The sequence below is a fragment of the Perca flavescens genome, chromosome 21, assembly GCF_004354835.1.
Source record: "Perca flavescens isolate YP-PL-M2 chromosome 21, PFLA_1.0, whole genome shotgun sequence".
Classification (NCBI taxonomy): domain Eukaryota; kingdom Metazoa; phylum Chordata; class Actinopteri; order Perciformes; family Percidae; genus Perca; species Perca flavescens.
Genome location: NC_041351.1, coordinates 7,403,514 through 7,431,035, shown reverse-complemented (window position 1 = coordinate 7,431,035; position 27,522 = coordinate 7,403,514). Strand labels below are relative to the sequence as shown.

The 27,522-nt window shown below is 41.4% G+C and overlaps 1 protein-coding gene across 2 annotated transcripts in view; it reads left to right on the top strand.

Annotated features, from left to right (window-relative positions):
* Positions 1–27,522, top strand: part of LOC114547963 (leucine zipper putative tumor suppressor 2 homolog) — a 31,658-nt gene extending 4,136 nt beyond the window's left edge. The window contains exons 2-7 of one of the 2 annotated variants that reach the window (XM_028567530.1): positions 11,330–11,448; positions 22,430–22,963; positions 23,041–23,634; positions 23,941–24,063; positions 24,726–24,872; positions 26,240–27,522. In XM_028567530.1, coding sequence (XP_028423331.1) covers positions 22,457–22,963; positions 23,041–23,634; positions 23,941–24,063; positions 24,726–24,872; positions 26,240–26,947 — 2,079 coding nt within the window. In that variant the 5' untranslated portion in view covers positions 11,330–11,448; positions 22,430–22,456 and the 3' untranslated portion in view covers positions 26,948–27,522. Of the gene's footprint in view, positions 1–11,329; positions 11,449–14,395; positions 14,609–22,429; positions 22,964–23,040; positions 23,635–23,940; positions 24,064–24,725; positions 24,873–26,239 lie in introns of those variants that run through there. The other variant, XM_028567532.1, reaches the window with a different exon arrangement.

Sequence of the window (27,522 nt, the reverse complement as noted above, 5' to 3'; positions counted from 1 at the left end):
GTTTTACCCATCCATCCATGCATCCAGCCACTTCAGCCAACCTCTGTTTCATACTACTGAAAGAAACACTCAGTGCAACTGAGAAGCAGAGCTTTTGGTAGAAATGATGGGAAAAACGTCTCCATTTCAAGGCAAATGACGATGAATTGATGGTGGTAGAAAAAAAGAAAGCGAGGAAAGGCCAGACGCGGGACGTGATCCCCGCTCTCCCGCGTGAAAGTCCTTTGGCTCCCCCGGGTGAAACTGCCTCTCTTCCGGCTGAAACTCCTGCCACGCGCGGGACGCGATTCCCGCTCTCCCAGGTGAAAGACCATGGGTTTATAATATTTAAACAGTGATGAGACAATTTCATCTGACTTTGTTGAAAGTAAATGGCTAGATATAATGTTTTCAAATTTGCTTTTCTTTTTTTTCATTCCCTGAAAAGCAACGGTTTTGGACATACAAGGTTTTTACCCGACAGCGACAATTTTCCCATGCAGCTCCAAATTTTCTGCTGAAGGAAGTCTTGCTGTGTCAATTTGTTTCCGTTTAGGGGATTTCATGGTGTAGTTGGCCGACTGCTGTTTGTTAAGGATCTGCTGTAGTGTCACAACCCTCTGTATAAAACTGAACCCACAACACACGCAGCATGTTGACAAAACAAAGTGAGCGCTTGCCCTCAACCGTCACTCCTTCCTTCCTCTTCTTTTGGAGTAAATAGATTTTCATCTTGTTTCTAATGTTTCTTTGAACCATGTGTTGAATACATAGCAGACAGGGTGATTCGGATCAGATCTGATTAAGTTGTCGGCCACTCAAATCAGTTTTTGTAAACACTCTTTGACCTTGGTCCGCCTGGGATAACAATTAATGTTCTTCTTACCTTGTCAACACAAATAAGTAAATATTTTTTTAAATATGATTTTACCTGCCAACTTCAAATGATAAATGTTAACCATACATGTATACTTCATCCATTTTGTTTCATCACCTCTTCCTGTCCTTTCCTCTTTTAAAGCACACATGTTAACCACATTAAGAAAAGGCGATATAAATAAACAAACTAGAGCTGGGAGATGGGGTATTTGATGCATTTATTTCACTCAGATATGACTTCTGAAACTTGTGTCACTTAGCTGTAATAACCTTTTATATCCTGGATTGGTTTGGTCTTAGTCTCAGTTTTGTGCTCAGCTGTCTGAGGGCATCTGTGAGGCAGGAGCTGAGGTTTCAAAGACGCCTGATCCCTGAGCCTGGGAACGGGTCAAGACCCCTTCATTTTTCCTTCCCTTTCTGTCTAATGAGTGTCTGTCCTGACCCGAACAGGTGACATCTATAATGATGAATATTTGAAGAATACAGCAGATAGAAAGTATTTAGAGGATTAAGCAACAGATGAGACACACACACACACACACACACACACACACACACACACACACACACACACACACACACACACAGGCCTCCAACTTAATTATCTTTGGTCAGACCTTATGGGATTTTTGCTTCGACCCAATTTTCAGGTACAGAGCACAGCGGCCATTAATCTGTCGACATCTTTTACCTCCCAAATTGCCATATTTTGTCACCGCCTTTCCTGGACCTTTGACTAATGGCTTCATTTCAGTGCAAATTGACCATGGCACCAAAACAACCACCATCCATATTTTAAAACTTTTAATGCCTTAATACAAGTCCAAAGTCTTGTGCTTCTTCCAAAACTTTAACCAACCTTTTATTCTTTTTACATAAGTCATGCAAGTCCATAAAAGCCCCCCCAAAAAATCTTAAAAACAAAGAAACAAATTTTGCTTTTGTGCTTATAGGCCTTTTTAACATGTCACAGTTAGAAAAGCACCGGTGTAAAAAATAGAATGACGCTGAACTGAACTGTGATGTAAGAGAACAACTTTAGGGCTCCAACCAATGAGTTTTAAATTCTACTGTATATTATTAGCCTAGAAATCTAGACGCACCCTAGAAATCTAGACGCACCCTAGCAGCAGCAAATTTAGTTTGCAGCCAGGGGGGTCTAGGCAATCTCCGTTGACTTGCGAGCTGGAAAAACCAAACTCTGGTCAGGCCAATCACATCGTGTATAGAGTCGGTGGGCGGGGCTTATGGCTGCTGCTGCTAGGAACAGCGGTCTTCTGGAAGACTTGGAGTTCAGCTTTTCTTTGAGAAAAGAACAAAGAACGGCACAGAAATCATTCTTAAAAAAGGAAGATGTGTTCGGAGTTTTGCCGACCGGATACGGCAAATGTTTTATCTATCAACTAGCTCCGCTACCTTCCTCGTTGCTCTGCCTGGTTGTAGTGCTATCCTATTGTGTGCAGAGGGAATTTGAAAGACAACCGTTTATCCCGCCCCTCGGATTGAACCCTGTCAACGGTGAGTTCCCAGACCCAACATCTTTTTCAGCTTGGTTACAGATTAATACATTTTTTGCTTGTTATGCATTCTGATTCTAAATTGATTTCATCTTATTAAATGATTTCTGTTCATCAATTACTTGGTGCACCACGGGACAGTCTCATCCACTTGTTTTGGCCGAATTTGGCTCTTAAAATCCACAGATTTCTCACTTTAGAAAATTCAGGGTTGTTTTATATCGGAACATGACGCAAAATGGAAATTATGCAATCCATGCTGTTTTTTATTCTACAAACATTACAGTGGTCATCCCGTGAATACTGATGACTGTAAAATAATAAAATAACCCCCCCTGCTCCACTACTATACCCACATTCAAACGTGTGCCCCTTTTCTTCCTCAGGATTGACCCACGTCGCTACATCTTTTCCTGCAGCCACTTTGCAAATGGGTCCCAAGAAACCGCTGCAGTACTGATTAGATTTACAGTTTCACAAACAGCCCAGATAAGATGCCAGAGCGGCTGGACTTTGCTGCCTTCACAGCAAAGTCACAGTCATCGACATCACTTAGTGACGGGGGAGTGTCCTTGGAAAGGGGGAAACACTTGTTATCCAGGATAACTTGAAAGTGGACTGTGAAGTCATTCAATTATTTATACTGCATCAGTTCTGGTAGAAACTTTACTAGCAGTTACTAGCGCTAAACGCAGTCCATGGCTCTAGGATTGCTTTGCTGGCCGCTTGGTCACCTTTCTGGTCGAGAGTGAACAATCTCAACAACTGTTAGCAATGCGGCAACGATGCACATTGAGCTCAGGCTCGTACATGGAGGGGTAGAGTACGCTCAGCGGGGCATGGAGGCATTTCATTGGTTCTAAGCGGACGGCGAAGCAGTAATTGGTGGGTGTTTTGACAGGATTACAGCAGCTACAGATGACCTTTTTCAGAGCCCATAACTTATTTATTGCTGTCGGGGTGTAAAGACCATTTCAAACAATATATAAAAAAAAAAAATGTATATTGGAAATAGTTACCAACCCTGCCTTTAACATTTCCTCTAGTGCCATCATCAGGTCAAAATTGTGCTTTGTCAAATACTTTATGACCAAATACTTGCAAAACTAATGATATGCCCATCAGCTGTACTCTGTGTTTACTGCTAACGCCTAACACGCTAAACTGAGATGTTAAACGCGGTAGACCTGCTACATCAGCATGTTGACATTGTTTGATTTTTTAAGTTTATTTCGAACATGTTAATAATAAAAATAAAAGATAAATAAGAGTATGTGCTGTACATTTCAGTACAAGTAAAAAAACCAACAATAAACAAATACTCAGCAAACATATCTTTCAAAAATGATTTGTAAATGATTCAAATAAGCATTGTCATTGTGAACATGCTGACGTCACCATTTAGCTCAAAGTACAGCCTTCAGAATGATAAAATATTTCTTTGATGGAAAGTGAAGTACCGTGTAACTGGTCGGATTACATGGGCTCAGAATTCGGAGTTAATCAGAGGACGGGGGCACAATTATTATTATTAAAGTTATGTTTGGCTTTGATCCCGAAAGTAAGTTGTGTCAGGAGAATATTTTACAGAGCATGTACACGTAGTGGGCTGCGTCATCTGTTGTCACTTGTGGGTGATTAAGTGAGTTAAAAAGAGCATGAAAAACAACATGCCCTGTCCCATGAGCAGCTGTGATTGGCTGGGGGAGTTAGTGTGATCATGACATTCACAGCTGCTGCAGTGAGGCCCATATGTGCTGATGTACAGGCCTGGAGCCTCTCTGACTCCTAGTTTGCTCTCACACTCTTTTTCTCCCACAACCACTCATTTTCCCACTCACCAACTCCTCAGCTGTGTCAACTGCCCGTTATCCTGCTGTAATCCATCTCACACCTTCTGACTGTGGTGTAGCCCACAGTCATTTTCACAGACTGTGGTCAGGAACATGAGAAAACACCGCACAGAGAACAGACAAACCAGTCCACAGTTTGAGATGGAGTTGTGTGTCAAAAAAAAATTCCTTTATCCTGTCCATGTGCAGCAAGTCCAGTTTATTACAACTTGGGATTTGTTATTGTAGTTTTGGCCATAATTTCTAGCAGTTATGATAAAATTGTACAAGTTGATGTGACATAGCTAAAAAGAAGTCCGATGGCGTAACACACGATCACACAGGTTTTTAATCAAACCCCGAGTTTAGCCAAACTTATTTGGAAGGGAAAACAAAAGCAAACTGTAAAATACATACCAAGATGTCTGTAAAAATCCATCACAGTTTACAAACCAAATTCTTGTTTCAACTTTGACTCACTGTTCTTGCTGTAGAGATGTCCAGTACATGTATGAACTAATCTCTAACACAGAATCTTAGTCTTTATCTAATCTGAGCTATTAACCTTATAAGCGGTGCTTTTGTAGGCCTAGTTTTGTATAAAACTAAACGTAGCAGCTTGAACCAGCAACATCCTGAACGTACTACTGAACTGAACGTCATAGAAATAGTGCACTTGAATGAGGATGCACTTGGTTAGAAAAAAGGTAAATAGACTACATAGCCAGTGATGACTTCTACCGCAAAACTCCTGCTCACAGTTTTCCTTTGCAATGTGAGAATGTTACCGACATTTTACTTTGGTTTTTACGTTTTAATCTGGCTAAACTGTTGGCTTGTTTACAACCTGTCTGATCAGCTGACTGCTCATGTTTCTTATGAAAATAACACCCAACTAAACTGTAATTATCCTTTTATGTTTAAATCTTTAACATATATCCCCCTTGCCTCTCTTTCACTCTTCTGTTTCAATCTCTACGTTTTTATACACCTTGGCCGTTTGTTTACTATCACCCAACAAGGTCCTATTACTCCTATTCATATTACAGTTTTACCAGTTTTAAAACATTGCTTTAACTGTCCCCATCCTTCTTGTCTTCGTTTAGTTTTCTTGCAGTTGGAGGTACAGTTTGTAAGTGGGCGCCCCCCCTCCCTGAGGCTGGTTGTTTGGGTATTTTTAAATACATTTCTCCTCGCTCTCTGTGTGATTTTTGGCCTGATTTTAATCTCCCGATGAGAGGCAAAGAGATGGACAGCTCACAGACACAGTCCATTAAACACAGGCCCTGATATGCACAAAAACATACAAGACACACATTCCTCCAGTGAAGGTTTTTAAGTGGAGAGGCTGACCATGTGGTGGGAGGCAGGCTGACTGAGAGGTGGAGAGGTTGCAGGGAAGAATGAGGGTGTGAATCAGAAGCTGTGTGGGTGGTGGGATGCCCGGGTGGGCAGTAGCTGCGTCACAGCGTTGCATAAGGGCTTACGCAGAAAGAAGAAATTAGCGTGGAGAGCCATCAGTCCTGCCTGCGCACTCAGAGAGGGAGAGGGATGTCAAGTATTCAAACAATGTACCGTTCATCCATCCATCCATGCTTGACAGATAAGCCATTATTACCTTCCTGTGCAGGCTTCCTTGTATTCATAAATAAATAAAAACTAACAAAAAAATGCCATAAAAGAAGTTGTTTTGGCATTACTATAAATACTGTAGATCATATTTGGCTTACACAACCAAAGGGACAACCCAATATCTTTTCTAAGCATCTTGTCCAGTAATTTCAAATACAGTTAATATGACACTTTCTGTCATTAGTTTGAGCCACTAAAGTATACAATTTACTTTTACTTCTAGCTACTTTTCTTATTCACTCCAACAATCTTGTTGCTGTAGCTTTTTAGGAACAAGGCTTTGGATACATCAAAACACCACAGTTAGCATTGTCATATGTAATTATGTCTTATGTATTAACATTTGTTCCAAAAAGCACCACCTCTTCAGTGACAGCTGCACTTGTGGTCCTTCCTTGTTTCCTCCTCATCATCAGTACAGTGGAAGTGGATGGAGTTTTCTCTCTGTAGGTTTCTAAAATGTGGGAGGATGTTTGAGGTTTGGCCTGGATGATCCTAAATGAGGATGTCTGAGAAAATACAATTTGTGCTGTTTAAGATGGAATGTGATGCTTTCATGTGGGTCATCTTTCGCTGTCCAAATAAGACGAAGATGCCAGTTTTCCCAGCAGATTCACTTCCCACCCTCTGCCCAGTCTTTTCTATGTAAGTTGTTTTTCCTCTATGCTGCTATTATGTTATTGACCACAACCATGCCATGTACAAGCAAGCAGCTGTAAAATGAAAAAGAGTGGCATGTTTTCAGTTGTTCCTAGTAGGCTGGTGGGCTTTTTTAGCATTGTCTCAGATACCCAGAGTATAGTATTGTCAACACATCTGTTAGTATGATTTCCCTTTATGCTACACCACTTCCCTATTTTCTGAGCGGCCTTTGTTAGGGGTGTGTTGGCAACAGCTGAACATTAGGATAATAAACATGCTGCAGGAATCTTCTTTAAAAATGTTGCTGCTTTAATTTGTGTTAATTCTCAGATATCTGAAACCAAGCATTTCTGGTTGAGGTTTTTTCTTTCTTTCTTTTTTTTTTTTTTAAGATTATTTATTGGGGGCTTTTCCCTTTATTTGATAGTGACAGTGGATAGACAGGAAAGGTGGGAAAGAGGTGGGGGGATGACACACAGCAAAGGCCTATATGGCGTGCACGCTCTTACTGGGTGAGCTAGAGGTCGCCCTGGTTGAGACTTTATTATATTGTTATTATTTTGAATGGCAGCACAATCACACCTGTTGTCTTCCCAGGTCAAAATTGACCTGGTCTGCTTTGGTAGTTTATAAAGCATAGAAAATTCTGTGTTACCACTTTTATCCAACTTCATTCCAACGAGTTTGACAATTATTTTTTGCAGACATGGTCAAACAACAGAGAGCTAAAAAGACAAAACAATTTTACGAAAAATTGTCTTGTGCGCACCTATGTGTGTTCATCAGCTGATGATGAAGTGTGTGTGTGTGTGTGTGTGTGTGTGTGTGTGTGTGTGTGTGTGTGTGTGTGTGTGTGTGTGTGTGTGTGTGTGTGTGTGTGTGTGTGTGTGTGTGTGAGAGTGTGTGTGTGAGAGAGTGTGAGAAAGTTCGGTACCCAGTAGAGGTCAACGGATCTTACCGATAGCTGGGTTTGGGCGGTATTTGCCTATTAATCGACCGATAGTATTTAGAATTCATACTGGACAAAAACAAACATGACACTCCAAGTAAAACAGTGCTGAACTTTATTATTAAAAATAAAAAAAACTGTATTGAACCATGAAAACATGGTAAATGAAATAAATATAAAAACTGAAACCACTATCGGTTTAGAACGGTAACAGACGATCTCTGACCTGGAGGGATCTATCTTTCCCACTATACTCTCTGCTCTCGCTTGGATGCCCATATAAGGCGTAGTGTGTGACGAACCCGCCTTCCCATTGGTTGAAAACATAAAGGCATCATGGGAGATTCCCTTGTCGGTAGCACCTACTGTCTATGGGTAGCAAGGAGTTAGTGGCAGAAGTGACCGAAAACGTGATGAATTATGGACATCAAGTGGATAAATCTTGGATGTAACAGTTTGGATTTAATGCTCAACAACCCCGAAAAAAGGCACAAGTTCCAGACCAGGCTGGATAGAAAATCACCTGTAAAGGCTAGAAAGACCCTCTAGAGGCCGCTATTGTAATGCATGATGCCAGCAGACCCTTCTCAGCTCTCGCGTACTGTGTAATGAATTACAGCACGTACTTCTCAGCCACTCCAGCAACGGACGCAACCAGGAAAAACGGTATCGGTATGGATTTTTGCCGATAACAATAGTTCCACCAATCGACTATCTGTGCCGATTTAATCGGCGAAACCGATTAATCGGTCTACCTCTAGTACCCAGCCCTCGTGGTAATATGTCACTGTCTTGTTTACAGCTTATATTTTGCTAGCTCCAAGTAGCCAAAAATCTTAACTCAAAAAGAAATCAGCCTGTGACACCGGTCAATATAGGGTTTTTAGAATAATGCAGCATCCGTTTTTTTTTTTTCCCCATATACATAATCCATAGATACTAATGTACGGAAAAATTGTTCAGTTACTTGTCCTATCAGTAATTAATTACTCTAGTTTTCATGCCCATCCCTATTGTAAAGAAGCACTTAATGTGGACATAAAACCTTAAAAAAACATTTGAATGACACTTGGTTACCTGCTTAATCATTCACCATTTCAGAACAGAAGGGCCTCCATTCACAGCAGGTGTTTGCATGTTCATTATCTGCTTTGAACTGTCATGAAAGCAGTTCATGTCTACTTCAAAGGAATCTTCTGAGAGGGGTTAACTCATATGACTTTCTCCTAAATAAAATGGCTTTACCCTCTGATGGAGAAGAACAAGTAACTTCTCATCTTTACTCCTCCACTTCATTGATTGTTGATTGATTTGTGGGTCCGTTAACAGGTCATAGTGAGGTTTAGTGGTATTGAAGAGCATCTTTGAAGGTGCCCGTTCAGCAAATGAATAATGTAATTAAATGGTAATCTACTCCCCTTTTTTTTTTTTTTTTTTTTTTTTTCATTCAGTGCACATGCTCTTCTTCCAGTATGTCTCCCTCTGCTGTTTGGTCTTCCTTGTCAATGTGGAAAAGCAGGTGAGGGGAGCGGCCCTCTTAAGTAAACACCTGTTTATGATCTTTTGTCTGTCTGTCTGTCTGTCTGTCTGTCTGTCTGTCTGTCTTTAAAACAAACAACTATTAAGGTATTACTGTACAGGGCTTAGAGTATACACTGTGGCACTATCACAGTGCGACCTTTAAGAAGTTGTCTTAAAGCCATCTGGATTGAGCTACATTACATGTGGGAAGCCACAGTCTCCTCAGCACTTCCATCTGTCTGTAACATACAGCAGGAACAGATGGAAGAGCTGAAGGGTTGTTTAGCTTTAAGTAAAGCCTGTACAGTTGCAGTTACCCTGCAGCAAGTTGGTAATGTTAATTTTAGTAAACATCCCTGATCCTGCTGATAAAACAGGATGCACATTAACCAGTAAACTGCTACTCCATTTTCTACCACAGTGCACCACAGTCTGAGGGTATTTCCCTCAATTTAAATATTATTGATTTACAAATCGATCTATTTTTTTTTTTTATCAAGATTACATTTGTTTGCCTCTGCCAAAGTCTTTATTTTTAAAAATAATGTTAAGAAAACTTGGATCTGCATCAAATAGTAGATTTTTATTTATTTTTATTCACAACTTGCAGTAGTTCATTAGAAAGTGGCACAAATGTTTAAAAAGGCCTATTCTGTCAATTTTTTAGAAATCATCAGTAAAAAAAAAAAAAAGAGATCCACACTAAACACAGATAACTTACTCAGCCAATTGTCTAATCTTTTGTCGTAAAGCAGTCGCTGGTTATCTTAGCTTAGAATAAAGACTGGGAAAGGTTAGCCTGGCTCTGTCCAAAGGTCACAAAATCCACCTTGAAGCACCTCTAAACCTCACTAATTAACCCTATCTCATTTGTTTAATACGGACAAAAAAATAAAGTATAACAATTTCACATTGTTGTTTTACTGGAGGTTACGTGTCCGACTTTTTCTTGGCCGAACGCCGTAACATCCTGGAGGGTCTTTTTACCCCTAAACATCAAACTGTTTCTTTTAAAATCTATTAACTGTTTTTAAGAGATTGTGTTAAATAACAAACAAATGGGACCAATAACCTAAAGTAATCTCCCTGGTATAATCCTGGCAATTTAGTTTATTGCACAGCTCTAGTAACAACATCGTGCCTGTCTGTTACTGTGTGAATAATTGATGTTCAGTGTTACTTAGAAATATTATCTCTTGAGTCACAACTGCCAACTAGTCCAACACTTAGGTTCAGCCGATATTTATAAAATTCGAGACCCCTAAACGTGGAAATGAAACCTGCTGAATTGAAGTTGGGAAGCTGAGGTGGTTGGTTTGATTCAGTGCCATAATCGATTATTAATGTTTATTTTCTGGTCTTGAGTGGACAATAAAGTTGGGAAGTTTCAATTACTTCTGTATCAAAGATACAGGAGAGTGATAATACACACATAGCAGCCAATAAAATCTGTTGTTCAATATCTGACTGCTTGTATTGCCTCATGACTGATGAAAGATTTGCCTTGTTGTGTGCGGTAGAATTTTGATGCATCGTAGAATCGAATTGAATCGTTACCTGGTGAATTGTAATCGAATTGTGGTGGCAGTGCCAATGCACAGCCCTACCGTACACCATATGTCTGTTTCTGTCAGTAGTTGGTTCTACCTGACATGATATTGTGTGCTGAAAACATGATATTGCCAAATGTAATCTAAAGTATGTGAATAGCCAGCAGTCTGAAATAATGGCTGTCTGGTCTTCTCACCTCTGGCACTTTTCACAATCTTTTCTCATGCTCTTTTACTCCAAACTTAAATATTAATAATAATAATAATAATAATAATAATAATAATAATAATAATAATAATAATAATAATAATAATAATTAATTACACCAGTTAAATGAATTACAGATGGAGTCTGTACTTCTTTCCAGATGGTGGCAGTGTGCTTCCTACCTTCTTGTGATTTTTTTCGGATGTAAAGGCAGAATTTAATCCACATTTTTGTTATTTTGAATTTCTGTAATACATGTATTTTTCATCTTGGAAACTGTATTCGTCTTAAGTTTTTTTTTAACCTCATCTACTATAGAAAATGACAAAGAATTTTTGAGAAAACAGTAAAAAATTTTAATTTACTTTGGGGATAGTTGTTTAGTGAACAGGGTGCTTGGTCTTCACTCTTGTTGACATGGAAAATCCCCTCAGTCTCAACCTTGCTCCACGTGAAGCCTTTTTGCCATCATGACTCAGATTTTCCTCTTTCTCGCTGACTTCTATAAACACACTTGTCACATTTCAGGTTTTCCAACTCTCCACAGTGGATGTAGTCTCACAGCTTCTCTTCTGCTGATTCAACAACATTCATTGTTTTTTTGCTTTTTATCCCCTCAGTCTGGGAGAAGAGAGAATGAAGATCTGCTCACCGGTTTGAGTTCCTGGGATGCTTGACCGACCTGTACACCACGCTTTTCTAAGGCCTCCAGAAGCTAAAGACAGGGTGTCATTAACAGGTAAGTGGAGCCGTTTGGACGAAATGTGGTGTAAATTAGAATAAATTAGAACTTTTTGGCTGTTCTTGAAATTTGATTTTGTGTAAACATTCTTGGATTGCTGCAGGAATAGTCTTTAAAAAGATTGCTGCTTTAATTTGTGTTAATTCTCTGACATCTGAAACCAAGCATTTCTGGTTGAGACTTTTTTTTCTTTTTTTAAGATTAGTTTTTGGGGCTTTTCCCTTTTTTATTTGATAGTGACAGCGGATAGACAGGAAAGGTGGGAAAGAGATGGGGGATGACACGCAGCAAAGGGCCGCGGGTCGGATTTGAACCCGGGCCGCTGCAAAGACTCAGCCTATATGGCGTGCACGCTCCCACTGGGTGAGCTAGAGGACGCCCCGGTTGAGACTTTGTTGACATTATTATTTTGAATGGCAGCACATAAAATATAAAATGAATGAAACACCAAAATTCAATGAAAGTAGTGATCATCAATTTTACTTGCGAAGAGTGTTGTAGAAACCCATATTTCTGATAAAGAAACTTTGAAAACGGGTCAAATTTGACCCGAAGACAACACAAGGGTTAATTTGTGCTAACTCTATGACATCTGAAGCTAAGCATTTCTGGTTGAGACTTTGTTGACGTTAAGAATTGGCTGCAGCTTGCCGCACACATAGCAGTGTGCATCCCACTATGTGTGGATGTTAATACATTCCTGCTGCGTGGGAGTTAGCAACAGATCTTAATCATGGGTAGGGTTTTGCTGTAATTCCAGAGCTGGAGGCGTAACCCTAATCTCTCTGGCACATTATACAGTAAATCAGAGTGTGGCTAAATCGGGGTCCTGCCAACTCAATACAGCCATCCCATTTCTGTGGATTTATGACAGGACTTACTAAAAGTAGTTCTTTCAATCTACAAGGCTCTCTCTCTTCCTTGTTTTCATTTGTGTCTGAAACTGATGAGCCACCCACCACCAAGCGCTAAACCTTCGCAGTAGTATTATTTTGGAGGTGTACCTGGATTGCTTTGTGCCTTGGTGGATTATTTTGGAAGCAAGCGGTCCAAAGGGCCGGCTGGTCGATGCCAGTTTTAGCTGCAGTGTCCAGAGGGAGTGATGTCCCCACGCAGAGGCAGCGCGGACATTGATGGATGGCCTAGCTTTCTGTCGGTTTCTGGTCCCAGACGTGAGGCGTTGTTATGAAAATATAGAAGGAAGCAGGCTGACGAGCCGCTGAGAGATGGTAGCTCGGCCTATAATGGATGACCACCTGCTGGCCATCCGCTATGGATACAGATAAACTAGAATTGTGGCCTCTCAAGAGCCACTTTCAATGTTCACCAGAAATTGGCCCACAGACGGCACTCCTAAATGTTTTGTGTATGTCTGTAGGATAATAATCTTAAACTATATAACTTATGAGGATGAACCAGAAACCACCAGACGGATGTACCCAGCATTACTGCAAACCACACTGGAATCATGTGTTGTAACTGGAATTTTACTTTAATTCCTCTCATGGTTTTTCCTTGGCTATCCTGCAGACAGGGAAGGAAGCCACAGAGTAGTCATTTCACTTTGCTGCTTCGGCTTGTAAATCAACTCCCTCAAAAGGGGCTGAGTCATGTTAGCCCCCCCCACCTCTAGCCAATAAAGAGGCAGTGTTAATGGTGGCATTCACTGGGTTGATTTGCAGCCTGCCTCTTTATTCCAGCACTGGTGGCCTTGGAGCTGCTGATTGATGGTGTTTGTTCGTCCAATCTTGGACTCTAACTGAGAGTGGTTTCTGTTGTTTTGTCTGTAGCAGGACTGGACTTAACTTGTGGCATATTCAGTGTTCTCAAGACCTCCCATTGAGATGTGACTGAGAAGGACCTTAAACTCCCTCTCCTACATCTCATTACTTGAAGGACAAACTTTGTGCCTACCCGTGTGACCCAGTTATAGGAGAAAGGAGAGCGAGGGAGTCGAAAAGAGAGAGGGAGTGGGACAGATCTGTTTGTGTGTGTGTGTGTGTAAGGCTGTGGCAGGGCATAGCCTACTTCTCGTACCCTACTTTACCCCTCTCTTCATTTAGGAGCTGAGCAGCTGAGCTCTGACTGCATCCTGTCGTTCCTTTTTTTTTTATTCATTTTGGCCAGGTCAAGGCAAAAGCTGAATGCTGCCGCTGTCACAAAAAATACTGTTTTGGAGGCTGGTTTCTCAGGATGTTAGAGACATTATTAAAGATTCAAGGTTTAACCAGGGCACAAACACATGAACACACAAATATCCTATGTTGATTATAGCTATCAGGAAAAATGTGTAGAACTTAAATTTATAACTTAATATTTAATAATGAAGTAAGTTTTGGTGTGGGCTTCTGTGTTTTTAGATCAGATTGACAGATGAGAAGCAGGTCTGCAGTGCTCTATGAATATTCATACTATAACATTTGCATCCTAAAACTTTAGTTCACATCAGTTTCACCTCTTTCTCCCTACACCTCCTGGCTTTCTTCTCTCCCTCTTTTCACTCACATTTTCTTCAGTTTTTGTCTTTAATGCACTTAGAAGAAGACTCAATTTTGACAGATGAAAAGGCTGAAATCCAAAAAGCGCATCTGTGGCAAATGCAGACTTTTTAAAGTGAGATGATATCCTCATGCAGTCCCACTTTCTTTTTATTCACTGTTCCTTTCTACTTGAAATAGGCAGGGGAAGTAGAATGGTCTTTAACTGACAGCTCGCCTTTCCCTGGCTTTCCATTTCTTTCTCCTTTCTTTTCTTTTTACTGCCTGACAAAGGCATTAGAGGACTTTGCAGAGTGTAGTTTCTTTGGTCAAAGGAAATGGTAGAGGAGGAGTGGAGCAGGGAGAGAGGAGGTGTATCTGTCGGAGAGGCTGGGCTGTGTTAGGAGGAGGTGGGAGGCAGGAAGGAGTGGGGGGCATTAGAGAGAGGAAGGGGAGGGGACTGTGCTCCCATTCACATTGGCAACATTTGGCTTGAGAATGAGCTGGGGGTTTAGAGAAGTTTCCCTCAGGAAGGTTGGAAACGGAGCCAAACATCCAGGAGAACAGGAACATGAATGCTTGAGCTGACTAAACCTTAGACACTGAAGGAGCTGAGGCTGGATGATAAGACAAAGCCAGTCTGAAAGTCACCAGAGCAGATATGCAGGGAGCAAACTGGGGTAAGAATCTCTGAGGGAAGGAACGTTGGAGAAAAGAGAAGTCAACTTTATTACTTTAGCAGTCAAGGTGACCAAAATGTTTGGTGATAGCTATTTGTGGTTCATTCACTGTTAGACTTATACAGTCACTGTGAAAGAATGATTTGCTTCATAATGATGTGTCAGTTAATGTGTGCAGGTTTATCTCATACAAATAATTAGAGCTGCAGAGATTGGTCAATGATCGATTAGTTGATCGACAGAAAATTAATCGGCAACTATTTTGATGATCGATTAATCATTTATTTTTGCCAAGCAAAAATGGCAAATATTCTCCATCCTCAAATGTGACTATTTGCTGTTTGTCTTGTAAATTAAATATCTTTGAGACTGTTAGTTAACCAAAATAGGCAATTTTTTTTTAAATTACCTTTTTTTTTAATTGCTTCTGAGAATTTTTATTTTTTATTTTTCATAGACTAAACAATTAAACAAATATAAGAGAAAATAATCAGCTGATTAATTCATAATTAAAAATGTATCGTTAGTTGCAGGAAGTAGAAACTTGACAAGCTGCATTGTGCGTGCATGCATACGTGCGTGTGTTTGTGACAGTGTTCAGTGCACCAATTAAGCAAACCTGTATGCCCTCATGAGAAATGCCTGTTAAGTTAACTGTTTTCTTTTATATGGGCTGCCACCTCTATAAGTCCAAAGGGACTATCTCGTCTATACCATGCACTTTATAATCAAAATGTTCATATTTAACCTTTTGTTTACCAAAGAAGTCATTAAGGTAAAAAATCCTGTCTAAGAAAGGCGGCATTTACAGTGAGTAGTGAGAAGTTTTTACAATCATCTACTAGTTTATGTCATTTACTTAGCAAAAATGCGAGCTACTCAAAGTTATTCAAATGTGAGGATTGTAAATTGAATATATTTGAGTAATTTGAGGATGTCCCCTTGGGCATCTGCCACTATTTTATAGAGTAAACAGTTAATCGACCGTAAACAATAATCCAGCTCCAGTTGGGAACATTAACATTTGGCCCAGTGACCGTAGTGTCTGCTGCCAGGGCTGCGAGGTGTCTGCCCAGGGAAAGGTAGGTTGTCTACAGAACTAAAATAGCTTTGTTACACTTTCTCTCTATGTTCCAGAAAGAGGGGGAAGAATAAGGAGATGGGAGGGGGAAGTGGGATTCAGAAGTTTGGGCAGAGAGATCGAGAGTGGAGGAGGGGATCTCCAGACTCATTTGTTTGTTCCCTCATGAAGACGCTGCCTGCTGAAAACTGAGACACCCTTTCCTTCCTTCATTCTGTCTCTTTCCTTATTTCCCTCCATGTCTTCCTTGAGTCAGAGGTGGTGTTGCTCTCAGTGATGAGGGCCAGTATGACAGGGTTTCTTTTTTTCATCAATCCCAACACTTTACCTGGTGTGGGGAATATTTTTAGACTCTCACCTCTGAGGCTGCGGATGTGTGTTTATGGCGTGGTACTAACAAAGAAGGATTTAGTGCAGTGCTCTTTCAGTTTGTCTCAAAGCAGGTTTGTGTGACGTTGCAGTCTTGCAGGGCAGGGCCAGTAAACAGTGTATACTGTATCTTTGTAATATGGCCTCTATAAAAAGGCTTTTATACTGTTTGCTCCTCTGATTGCCAATCTCAGACGAAAGGTTGCCCTGCATGCAAATAAATGTCATCGGGATTTCTCTAGACTTGCTGCTGTACGTCTAATGAAATACACTGCTGTGATTGGCTGTCAGTCTTTTGACTGCAGACTTGGATTCACATTTCATATTCAGTAAGATCTTGTTAACTGAAATATCAATGTATTGTTCTCAGCATATGGATTTCTCATCTCTGTTACGCCTCTTATTTCACCACAGAAGTAAGACGTGTAAAAAGTAAAGAGACATTTTGTGACTGGTTCAAAGAATATCCAGATTTTGAAAAGCTTTGACTCTAATTCCTTATCTCTAACTTTGATCCCCTCTCCTTTTTGTTAGCAGAGAGCAATGTACAAAACATTCAGGTAGTTATTTAGCATAATGCCAAATGAATAATTGCCGGGAAAAGTTATAATTCTCAAAATGTCTTTTAAAGTAATAATCTCGAAGATTTTCATTTAAATGTCTGTTAAATCACTATCTATCGCCAAATGAGGTAACACAATGGTAACTGAGTTCATGGCACACTGATGAAAGCCCCCACATTTGCGATATTACAAAAATCATAAGCGGCCACAGTTAGTGACGCGTTTTCCATCACTCAGCAGTGGCAACAGACCTGCTCTTCAACTCACTTGTGTATGAATAGGCGTACTGTTTTTTCCCCCGGTCTAAATGGTTACTATGGCCGAACAAACAAACAAAAGAGCGAAGACTACAGACAATGAAAAAACAAGTGAAAGTGAGAGCTGAAAACACACCTGCAATTACCCCCTATCGCCATAGGTGCCGCCAAATAGAACAAAACTTTGAGTTGTAACATTAAGAATTAGTTCTTAAATATTGAAAAGTATAATAAACTCAAATTTGATGAGCAGATTTGGTACTAGAATGATTTGATAAAGATGTAAATATTGTAAAACTAATGGGGTCATAAAGGTTTATCTTATTTTATGCTATAATCTGTGCAGGATTTACCACCAGTCCAGAGGCCAAGTATTTATGTATTAGTTGGTCTGTGATCATTTGATCAACAGTAAAATTATTTGGTAATAAACCCCTGTAAAGCACAAAATCAACTTAAATGGTAAGGGTCTTCCTTTCTTGTAGAAGAGCTGTGTGCACAGTATACGGTGCATATTACCAAATGTGTGTTTAAACATATTCCCAGAAAACAAACAGGGTTAAAACCAATTAAACAATGAACTCAATAGTGTAGCTTGCAGTGTGTGTTGTCTTTTAGTCTGTAGGGTTTGAGCCATACAGTTTTATGCAGTGCGATCAATTTTTAAAAAAATGCAGCAATTGCAGATTCTCTCAATGCTGCTTTTCTTGTGAGTAATTCTATAAAAGTGTCAGGGCTGAAAGATTGGGGATAAAACTCTGAAGCCTTGGTGTGACAGCAGATCCCCAGAGCTGCTGCTGTTGGCTGCTGCAGAGAGAAATATTACTTTAAATCTCCTCTCACAAGCATGTGGCAATGTGAACGATGATGCATCAGAAAAGCAGTGGCTGTAGAGTCGCCCCATCCTTACACTGACCAGTACTAATTCTGTCCATGTTTAGTCTTAGCTCTCATTAGCCGGTGTGCCCACACATTCCTCCTGCTGGAGGAGTGACTGAGTCCGTCTGTCTGCTGCCTGACTGGGGGGTATTAAAACTTTTGAAGGGCTTTCCCAGACAAAAACAGTCTGCTCACAGTCAGTCAGCTGACACTGTAGACATTATGGGGGTGGTTAAAATATAATTGTGCCGTGCAGTGATGGTTTTGCTTTTCCAGTATTTCAATGCCGAAATGAGAAGTTTTAATGCGTTTTACAATTATTTTTCTGTGGATGGATGGAAAAGAGCAAAGTTAAACAGCTGTCATCTTGCTTCTATATTGGCCATGCCATCTTTTTATTTTGATATGAACCTGCACATAACTAGAAGTTTGTAAATGTCAGGGTGGGCTGCTTTTTGTCATCATTTATGATAGTAAATTGAATATCTTGACTGTTGACTCGACTGTTAGTCGGCCAAAACAAGCAATCTGAAGACAACGCTTTGGGCATTTTCACTATTTTCTGACATTTTTTAGAGAAAACAATTATGCAAATAATTGTAAAACATACTCCACAGATTAATTGATAAAGACCATGCTATAAGTGAATATTTAGTTAGTTGCAGCCATGCTGCCCTATCTAGTTGTCATGGATTTGTCCACCAGTCATTATTTGTTAACGTGCATTTATCTTTTATTTTCGCCAATTGGGAGCGAATGGAAGATAGTCAAAGCTATAGAACGACTGAAAGCTTTAAGATGCTAAGGAGGGGGTCCTGGCCTCCCTGTCAGCCCTCTGACCCTCTTCTCCCCTACTCACCTATATAATGTTTGAGGCCCCAGTAACCATGACTACAAAAGCGAGACCAGGACTGCATGATCGTGACGAGGGCTTTAAGAACAGTTTGAGACCCCTCTGCTCTCCTTAGTAGAGTCCCCTGCATAGTTTCAGTCATCTTGAGACCAGAAGGATTAGAGCTTATTCACTTGGAGAGAGTTGGAGGGCATCAGAAGGGCTCCCCCCCCGATCAAAAAAACTGATCTAAGGAGAGCAACAGCAACGACAAGCCTTTAGACTCTCTTGGACGAGGTGCAAGTTGCAATTTAAAAACTTGCTGTCTTGGTTTGTTTGTACTTGTATCATCACTTTGTGTAGTTGTTTGTGGCTCACTGTGAGTGTAGAAAACCATGAAACCTAGGGCGTCTCGCAGTTTGTTGTTAGAGGGTCAAGAGGGTCTAGCCCCTTTCAGACATGCACCCTTTTAAATTAATTTGATGGCAATTTAACATGTCTGTCTCATGTCTGAATAAGCACCCGGGTCACAATCATGATCGCACAAACCAGATTAACATAAAGGCTGCAGCAGCACAACTTGAAAAATGCACAGAGAGGGAGATTAAATGTGTCTTATTTTGCTTTGTAAGATCACTGTAATATATTTTAAATCTCGTTCTTCAGTTTAAATGCTCAAAGAAAAGAACATGTTTTTAAAGGTCCCATGGCATAAAAATGTCACTTTATGAGGTTTTTTAACATTAATATGCGTTCCCCCAGCCTGCCTATGGTCCGCCAGTGGCTAGAAATGGTGATAGGTGTAAACCGAGCCCTGGGTATCCTGCTCTGCCTTTGAGAAAATGAAAGCTCAGATGGGCCGATCTGGAATCTTCTCCTTATGAGGTCATAAGGAGCAAGGTTACCTCCCATTTCTCTGCTTTGCCCGCCCAGAGGATTTGGCCCACCCATGAGAAAGAGACATCATGGCTTTCAAACAAGCAAAGTGGCAGTTGGTCAAGGCCACACCCTCACCCGCCACCTTGCCCCCCCCTCTCTCCATCTCAATAGCTACAGACACAGAAATGTCACATCCTAAGGAAAGCTCATTGTGGGACTGGCTCTAGTAGGTGTAATTCTGCACCAAGGCTGAATTTCGGGAAAGAAACAACAGTAATAATCTGAAAAATATTTGTAATTTTCATTTATGCCCACTATATGAATGAATAAATGAACATCTAGCAAAATGCATAGAGCATGAGACCAAATAGGAATGAAACAAGTTTATTATAAAGTTAAATTGGAAAAAGTATGCAAATGTATTGGTGAGAAGCGTTCAGAATAAGTTTTAAAACCCATCAGTGATGCAGCCTCTTCCTCTGGCTCTCCATATTTCATGATGTGGATTATTTTTGTTCTCCCTACTGAACTTGGTCATGTTTGTAAATGAGAAGTTGTTCTCAAACAGTTTACCTGGATAAATAAAGGTTAAAAAAAAAAAAAAAACACCAGGTGAGCTCACTGACTGCTGCATTAAACTATTGAGGACACTTATCATTGCAATCACCTGTAGAGTTTGGTTCCTCCGTGATTCATGTTTCAGACCTTTTGTTGTGAAGAATTATCATTTTGAGTATGAGGACTTTCTCTGACAGCTAAACTCTATAGACGAGAGTTCATGCTGTAGTTGGTCTGCTTTCCTCTTACTCAGAAAGGAGTGTATGTAATAAATATCGTCCTGGACTAATTAGCTTTTCTCAGTGCATAGAGAAATCACACAAGATTAATCCTCCAGGCTCTACTCATTAGGAGCGTTAATTCTGTCTCCTAAATACCACATGGTGCTCCTGCTGTCGTTAACATGACATTTTCCTTTATATCAACACAGACACAGTAATTGAAGTATACAGTATGAAACTATGAAGATAATCAATGGACAGAGCATTTCTAGTATATAAATAGATTTTAGATAATTTTCTACAGTACATATCTTTTGACTTTCTGTTAAGTTTGTAAAACTGTACCACGTCTATGACAGAAAAAAGTACCACAATTTCTTTATTTTCAGAGGGTTTACATATCATAACAGCATATTGCAGAACAGATTTGTCTCAGTCCGTTATTATGACTCTAAGTAGGGATCAGCCTGACATTGAGTAAGCTAATTAACGTGTGCTAATCACAGTTAAATCGCAGTTGTAGGCTCTCTGTAAACTTGGCTGGTTGGAAAATGACTTGGCATGGCCCTGTCCTGGCAGGTGGAGTCTAGAAGTGTGTCTGGCCAGCATGCCTGCTGTCAGTCAGCCCTTCTTTCACCTTATTAGCAAACCCCAGGTTAAGAGGGTTACAGAATAGGTGAAACAAGAGGGAAAGTCCTTGTTGTCTTCCTACATTGCTACACTGATTCAGTAACAAACAAATTTGTGAGTGACGTAGTGGGAACTGCGGTCTTGCCATAGTTTAAATTAATTCTTCGGTCATATGTGTGACTTGCTAGACAAGTCACAGGACGCACCCGTCAGTCGGATATCCTTGTATTCTGTGACTCTGTAGTCGGAGTGTGGCTCTGCTGTTTGGTGTGTTGTCCATTGTCACCATGACCTCATCATGCGTCCTTTTGGTCATTGTTCTTCACACAACACTCTACTGTTCACCATCCACGGGACAAATTGTTGACATCATGGTCGGTATGTGCCTGTTAATAGTGTCAATATTTACCGGCAGTCCTGTGAGAGTGAGCGAGTAAAACAGTAAGTGCTTGTGCCTCCTACATTGTTATATTATTCCTCGCAACTATATTCTATTTCTGCGCAGGGTAACATTTACTAAGCATCTTTAAAGGCCCACCTCCTGCAGTATCACAGCAAGTTCAACATGTCTCCTCTTCTCTGTGTTTCTATTATCCACAGTGATAAACTTTTAGTTATTCCTAGGGCTGATATGATGTGTGGAGACAGTAGCCTTTGTTGCTGTCAGGGGAAATGCCAGCATGTTAGGAGCCATTTTACATCTCAAATGAAAAGAAACCCTTTTCTTCTGCTGCCTCATGCCTCACAAGCCTCATGCCTCAAGCCCTGTTTGTGCTGCTTGAATGGGCTTCATGAATGGCCTGGACTGCTTCTGTGTGTGGGCCACCATGGACTTGTGGGACATTTGCCTCTGTCGTAGTTGCTCGTAGAAAGATTCCTTGGATGCACCCTGGGGTGGAGATTGAACAGCCAGAATTTGACCTCATTAATATCTGGGAGAAAAACATGCCATTTCAACCAGTATTTAGTTTCCTAGATGAGATGATAAAATATCACAGCAAGAGGTTTTTGTGTCAGCTTTCTAAAAAAACGCATATTTGACCGGAAAATGTTAAAAAACCATGTATTTTTAATGGTCGGCAATCAGAGAACTGATACACTTTTTAACTAGCAGTTTGCTTATGAAGACCTGTGACTGGACCTGTACTGAAGGACCTGAGACTTGACTTGAGACGGTTTTCTATGAATTGATACTTGTCTTGAGACTTTACTTTGACTTTTCTCAAATGACCTTCCTTGAGACGTGCTTTTGCAAGTCTCAAGCAGTCAGCCTTATTATGATTGATTTAAGACTAATTGCAAAACTCAAGACTTAAGTTTGACTTGTCTGAAATGACTTGAACTTAACCTAAGACCATTACAAAACTTGACACTTGACTTGGACTTGTCTTGTTGTACTTCAGACTTCATATTAGTATTTTAAGACTTGGACTTGTTCTCCGATGAATTGAGACTTGCCCCTTTGCCTTGGAGACATCGCTTACAAAAAAATTTAAAAACAATTTTAACCTATCATCTTTGTGAGACTCACACTGTCTTGTTTCTCTCTCAGCGCGAGTGACCCCTCTGAGGTACTACCATGGCCCTGGTTCAGGCTCTGCCCATATCTGCTGAGCCCCACAACCCAGGCCTCAGTGGAGGATCCCGCAGGAGACACCCCTCCGGCTCTTCATCCCCTATCAACGCACCACCCTCCACTCTGGAGAGTATGGGTTCTGTCAGCAGCCTCATCGCCACCCGCCCCGGAAACTACCAGGACCACCGATCTTTGGTTGAGCTGGGAGCCAGGGTCCGACGGCCCACCCCAGGTGCCTCCTACCTGGGCTCTGAGTCGCCCCTGGACTCCTTATTACTTCAGACCATTCAGAAACAGAACTCCATGACGTCCAGCAGGGAGCTGGAGAACGAGAGTGGGAATGGGAACTATACTTATCTGAATGAGGACTATGTAGGCGACTGGAATGACAACCACGTAACACATGCCAGCCCAGGAAGTGACGCAGACGAGACTAAAGGATCCCGGTTGAATGGGAACATGGGGGGGCCTCCTCCAAAACTGATCCCTGTGTCTGGAAAACTAGAGAAGGTGAGTCTTTGAATAAAGTAATTTAAATCCTTGCCTTCCTGTCTTTTTAATACTCATCCTTTATATTCCCTTTCTAGAACATGGAGAAAACAGTGCTGCGGCCCACTGCCTTCAAACCTGTCATTCCCAAGAACCGTTCTTCCATGCAATACCTCTCCCCTCGCCATTGTGCCAACGTATCAGAAAGCCAAAACAACCTGAACCTGCTGAGCCCCACGCACATAGAGGCGTCGCCCTCCTGCTCTGAGAAAAGCAGCTCCTACAGCAGAGCTCGGAACAGCGGCGGTGGCAGCCATTCCGGCCAACTGACAGACTCCGGACGCAACTCCCTCTCCAGCCTCCCACCTTACAACAGCGGCGGCTACAGTCTGGCATCAGGAGAGGCCTCTGCTGGCCACCTGGAGCCCATGAAAAGCGCTCCGCCAGTCAGTGGACACGGACACTCCAACTCAGACAGCGGGCGTTCATCTTCCAGTAAGAGTACAGGCTCTGGCTCGATAAGCGGCCGAGGACAGCCTCTGTCTGACAGCGGGTCCAACGGGCGCTCCCCTGGCCCGGTGGAGGGTTATGAGGGGGTGGTGAGGGACCTGGAGGACAAGCTGAGGGAGAGAGAGCTGGAGCTGCTGCAACTCAGAGACAACCTGGATGAGAATGAAGCTGCCATTTGTCAGGTTGGTAAATAGACTTGACACCTTGAGGAGTGTTTTCACAGGGAAACACACACTTTGTCCTCTTCCCCGGGAGCTTGTAGTAAACAAACATGAATCAGTTTGGGCTAAAAGTTTCTGTAGCTTTAAAATCCATGCTTATGTAGTTTTCTTATGTCTTACTCTCACTTTCACATATTTCTTTACATTTCAATCAAGCTCTGTTGGAGAATCTGAATGTGTTGAATTCCAGACTCCTCTTTCAATGACAGTATCTTTTACTTTGTACGGTAAATCCTCATGGATTTGTTGTTCTGTCTTTGGTTGCAGGTTTATGAGGAGAAGCAGAAGCGCTTTGAGCTGGAGCTGGAGGAGCTGAGGCAGGGCTGTGCCACCAGGATGCAGGTAGCCTCGCAGAAGGCCCAGCGTGCACAGCAGGTGCTTCAGTTGCAGGTCAGAACAAAAGGCTTGATCAGGTTCTACTACACACCAATGGTGCTGCCTTTTTCTACAAATACAGTAAAAGATGGAACAAAACATCAGCACAGGCCAGAGCCCCAAATGTAAATGTTAAAGCTGTGTCGTTTAAGTAGCTTACTCGATGATTTTCAAGCCTTTGTGCCAAAGTCAATATCTGTAGTAATTAGAAACACGTCCGCTTGTTTCTAATAGTCCTATATTCAAATTGTACATGAACCTATCTTATCTAAATAAACGATCAGCTGTGTGAAACTATAACGTATTGCGGCTTGTGGCATATAAGATATTCTCAAAAGAAGTTCATTCATTCATTCTTTAATCCCCAAAGCAAATGTTGGAGGATTCATCTCTCTCCTTTTAAATCTTCTAGCAATAAGAGTAGAAAAAACAATAATAGTCTTGGTGTTTGGATTGAGGTGAAGATCCTGCAGGGCTGTGTGTAGCATTTAATCCGTGTTAAAAAAAATATATTAGTTGCCAGAAATGAGTTAACTTTAAAGCAAAACCAAACCATATGTGAGTTGCTGTCATTTGCTTGCATCCATTACATCTGCAATCAATATCATAGCAACCCTTTTAAGACCGGGTCCTTCTAAAAATTGCTAAGTCTGATGCCGGCTGTGTCATGGCCGCAGGTTTATCAGCTCCAGCAGGAGAAGAAGAAGCTGCAGGAGGACTTTGCTCAGCTTCTGAAGGAGAGGGAGCAGCTAGATGAGCGCTGCACCTCCTATGAGCACGAGAAGATCCAGCTGGGGCCTCGACTGGAGGAGAGCAAGTGGGAGGTGAGCGGCACAACAGGAGGTTCTTAAACTGACTTGCATGTTTAATTGAGGGATACTTTTTTCAGCAAAATAATGACCACAGTAAAAGAAAAATGTTTGGGCTGTAAAGTTTAAGTTTATCACAGTGCCATCCTTTTTTGATTTGACCATAACTCAGCATTACTCATATTTGTTTAAGCACTGCACTATACCATGACGTTTATTTTAGAGCATCAATCTGACCATGGCAGCTTTCTTCATAATATATTTATGGATACGTTTATTTTTTCCCAGTTAAAAGAAATGGAACTGAACATGATGATAATTGTTCTATCATCTCTCGTTCATGTGGTACAGGAAGGGGAAGCGTTGACAAAATATAGCATTAAAGGTTGTTTGTGGATGGTGATCTCATGGAGCCCGTGTCACAGTCATAACTGTAACATAGTTAGGGGTTTGTTCATGTGATAGCAGATAGGATAGGATGCAAAGAATCTGTTATCATCAGACCAATCACTCATGCAGACCAATGGAAAAGGCTGCCTCTGTGTCTTTTATAGGCTTCGGACACGGATCAATAATATGATTAATCCTCTGCTGTTTGAGATAATTAATTGTGCCACAAAGAGTAATTTTTAGAAGTCTAAAGATCTCCCCGAGATAATTTTTCATACAGGAAGGATATATGAAACCTCTTTAATTATTCAGCTGTTGTTACAGACTTCTGCTGACAAGGAAAATGTGAGTCACTGTGGTTTCAGTGAAGTTTTGTAGACAAGTAGAGTTACACACATCAACCGGGGTGTGAGGCATATGCGGCTCATGTTCAAGTAGAGCCTTTCAGATCCTTATCGGAGATCACACGCAATTTTATTGGAATTCAATTAAGTGATAAGGAGCTTCAAACTGACGAAAATCCAACATCAAAAGTGCTGTCATGTGTTGCTCAATAAGGGTTAGTCCTCAGGAGAGGTTTTTAATAAGACTTCTGTTAGATTTGTTTTTATTTTAAGATCTGAGACTTTTAGTTGATTAATCAATCAGGATAACATCAATCAGCAACCATTTTGATTATCAATTCATTGTTTAAGTTTTGAGCAAAAATGCCTCTGGGTTTTCTGTTTTTATTAGTCTTCTATAATATTAAGTTGAATATATTTGGGTTTTTTAATGTAAATTTGTCAACTTAGCCTCAGAGAAACTGATATTTTTCACTATCTGACATGTATAGACCACACAATACATCGATTCATAGACAAAACATTTGGCATGATAAAGGTTAATAAAAATAATTTTACTTTTCTTTATTGATTAGCCTGTGAACCAAAAAATACCATCGCTTTACAGAGCTGAATCCACATCCTGAACGTTTTCTCTTCTCCCGTCAGGTCTGTCAGAAGTCAGGGGAAATCTCGTTGCTGAAGCAGCAGCTGAAGGACGTGCAGGGAGAGTTAGCCCAGCGCGTGGGAGAGATCGTCTCACTGCGCGGTCAACTCCGAGAGACTCGTGGCGAGCTGACCAACACCCAGGTCCTGCTCCAGGAGGCCCACGGCACAACCCGCACACGAACCCTGGAGCTGGAGGTGTGTGAAAACGAGCTCCAGCGTCGCAAGAGTGAAGCGGAGCTACTCCGAGAAAAGGTTGGACGCCTTGAGGGAGAGTTGGCTCACCTCAGAGATGCTTTGGCCAATCAGGGCACAGGAAACAGACAGTGTCAGGTGTTCCATGAGGTAGAGGAGCACCTGCTCGCCTACGAGAGTGATGAGGCGAAGGCCCAGCGGCAGAGCAGCAGTGAGGCCCTGCAGAACATGAAGGTGCAGATGGACCGGATGAGGGCCGAGCTGGCCCACGAGCGTCAGTGGGCCGAGCAGCAAACGGGAGGCTTCGAGGAGGAGCGCAGGATATGGCAGGAAGAGAAGGACAAAGTTATCCGCTACCAGAAGCAGCTGCAGCAGAACTATGTGCAGATGTATCGCAGGAACCGAGAGCTGGAGCAGCTCCTGCAGGAGCTCAGCCAGGAACTGGAGAGCAGAGAGGAGGACGAAGGCAGCGGCAACGAGATCAACTTTGATGAGATCGCCGCCACTGAAATTTAACCCTCGTGTCTCGCACATCTTTTGATTTGCACTACTGTCAGCTTAATATTTCTTTTCACCGACGTGTGGCAGATCTGATCTCTTTTGTGTCGTTTGTTTAGATGACAAACAAGCAGAAATCACAAATGTAAAAAAAACAGAAACACCTGCAGTGTAAAATCAGCTACACTTTAGTTCTGCCTCATTGGTATTTCTCTCCAAGGAGTCTTACTTCCAAGCCAGTGACCTCTTTTAGTCGTTAGTAGGCCACCTCTGCCACTCCGTTAATGTCTGTGACTAACTAGACATCTTTCCCAGTTTTAGGCATTAGTAGGAGAATTAGTTGTGTATGAGTAACTTGACCCAACCTTTCACTCTCCTCCTCCTGAGTTGGTCACTTCCACTCTGTGTTAGCAGTCAGCTCTCATTAGTGCAGTTAATTTAGCTGGAGCCCACGCTTGTTTTCAGTTGACAGTAAACGTGGCACACCACACATTCAGCGTGTCATAAGAGTGAGTGAATTAGAGCAAAGTGCTGACGACGGTGGCTGTACTCTAGTCATGACCAGCAAGTGCAAACAGGAGATGTTTCCAAAA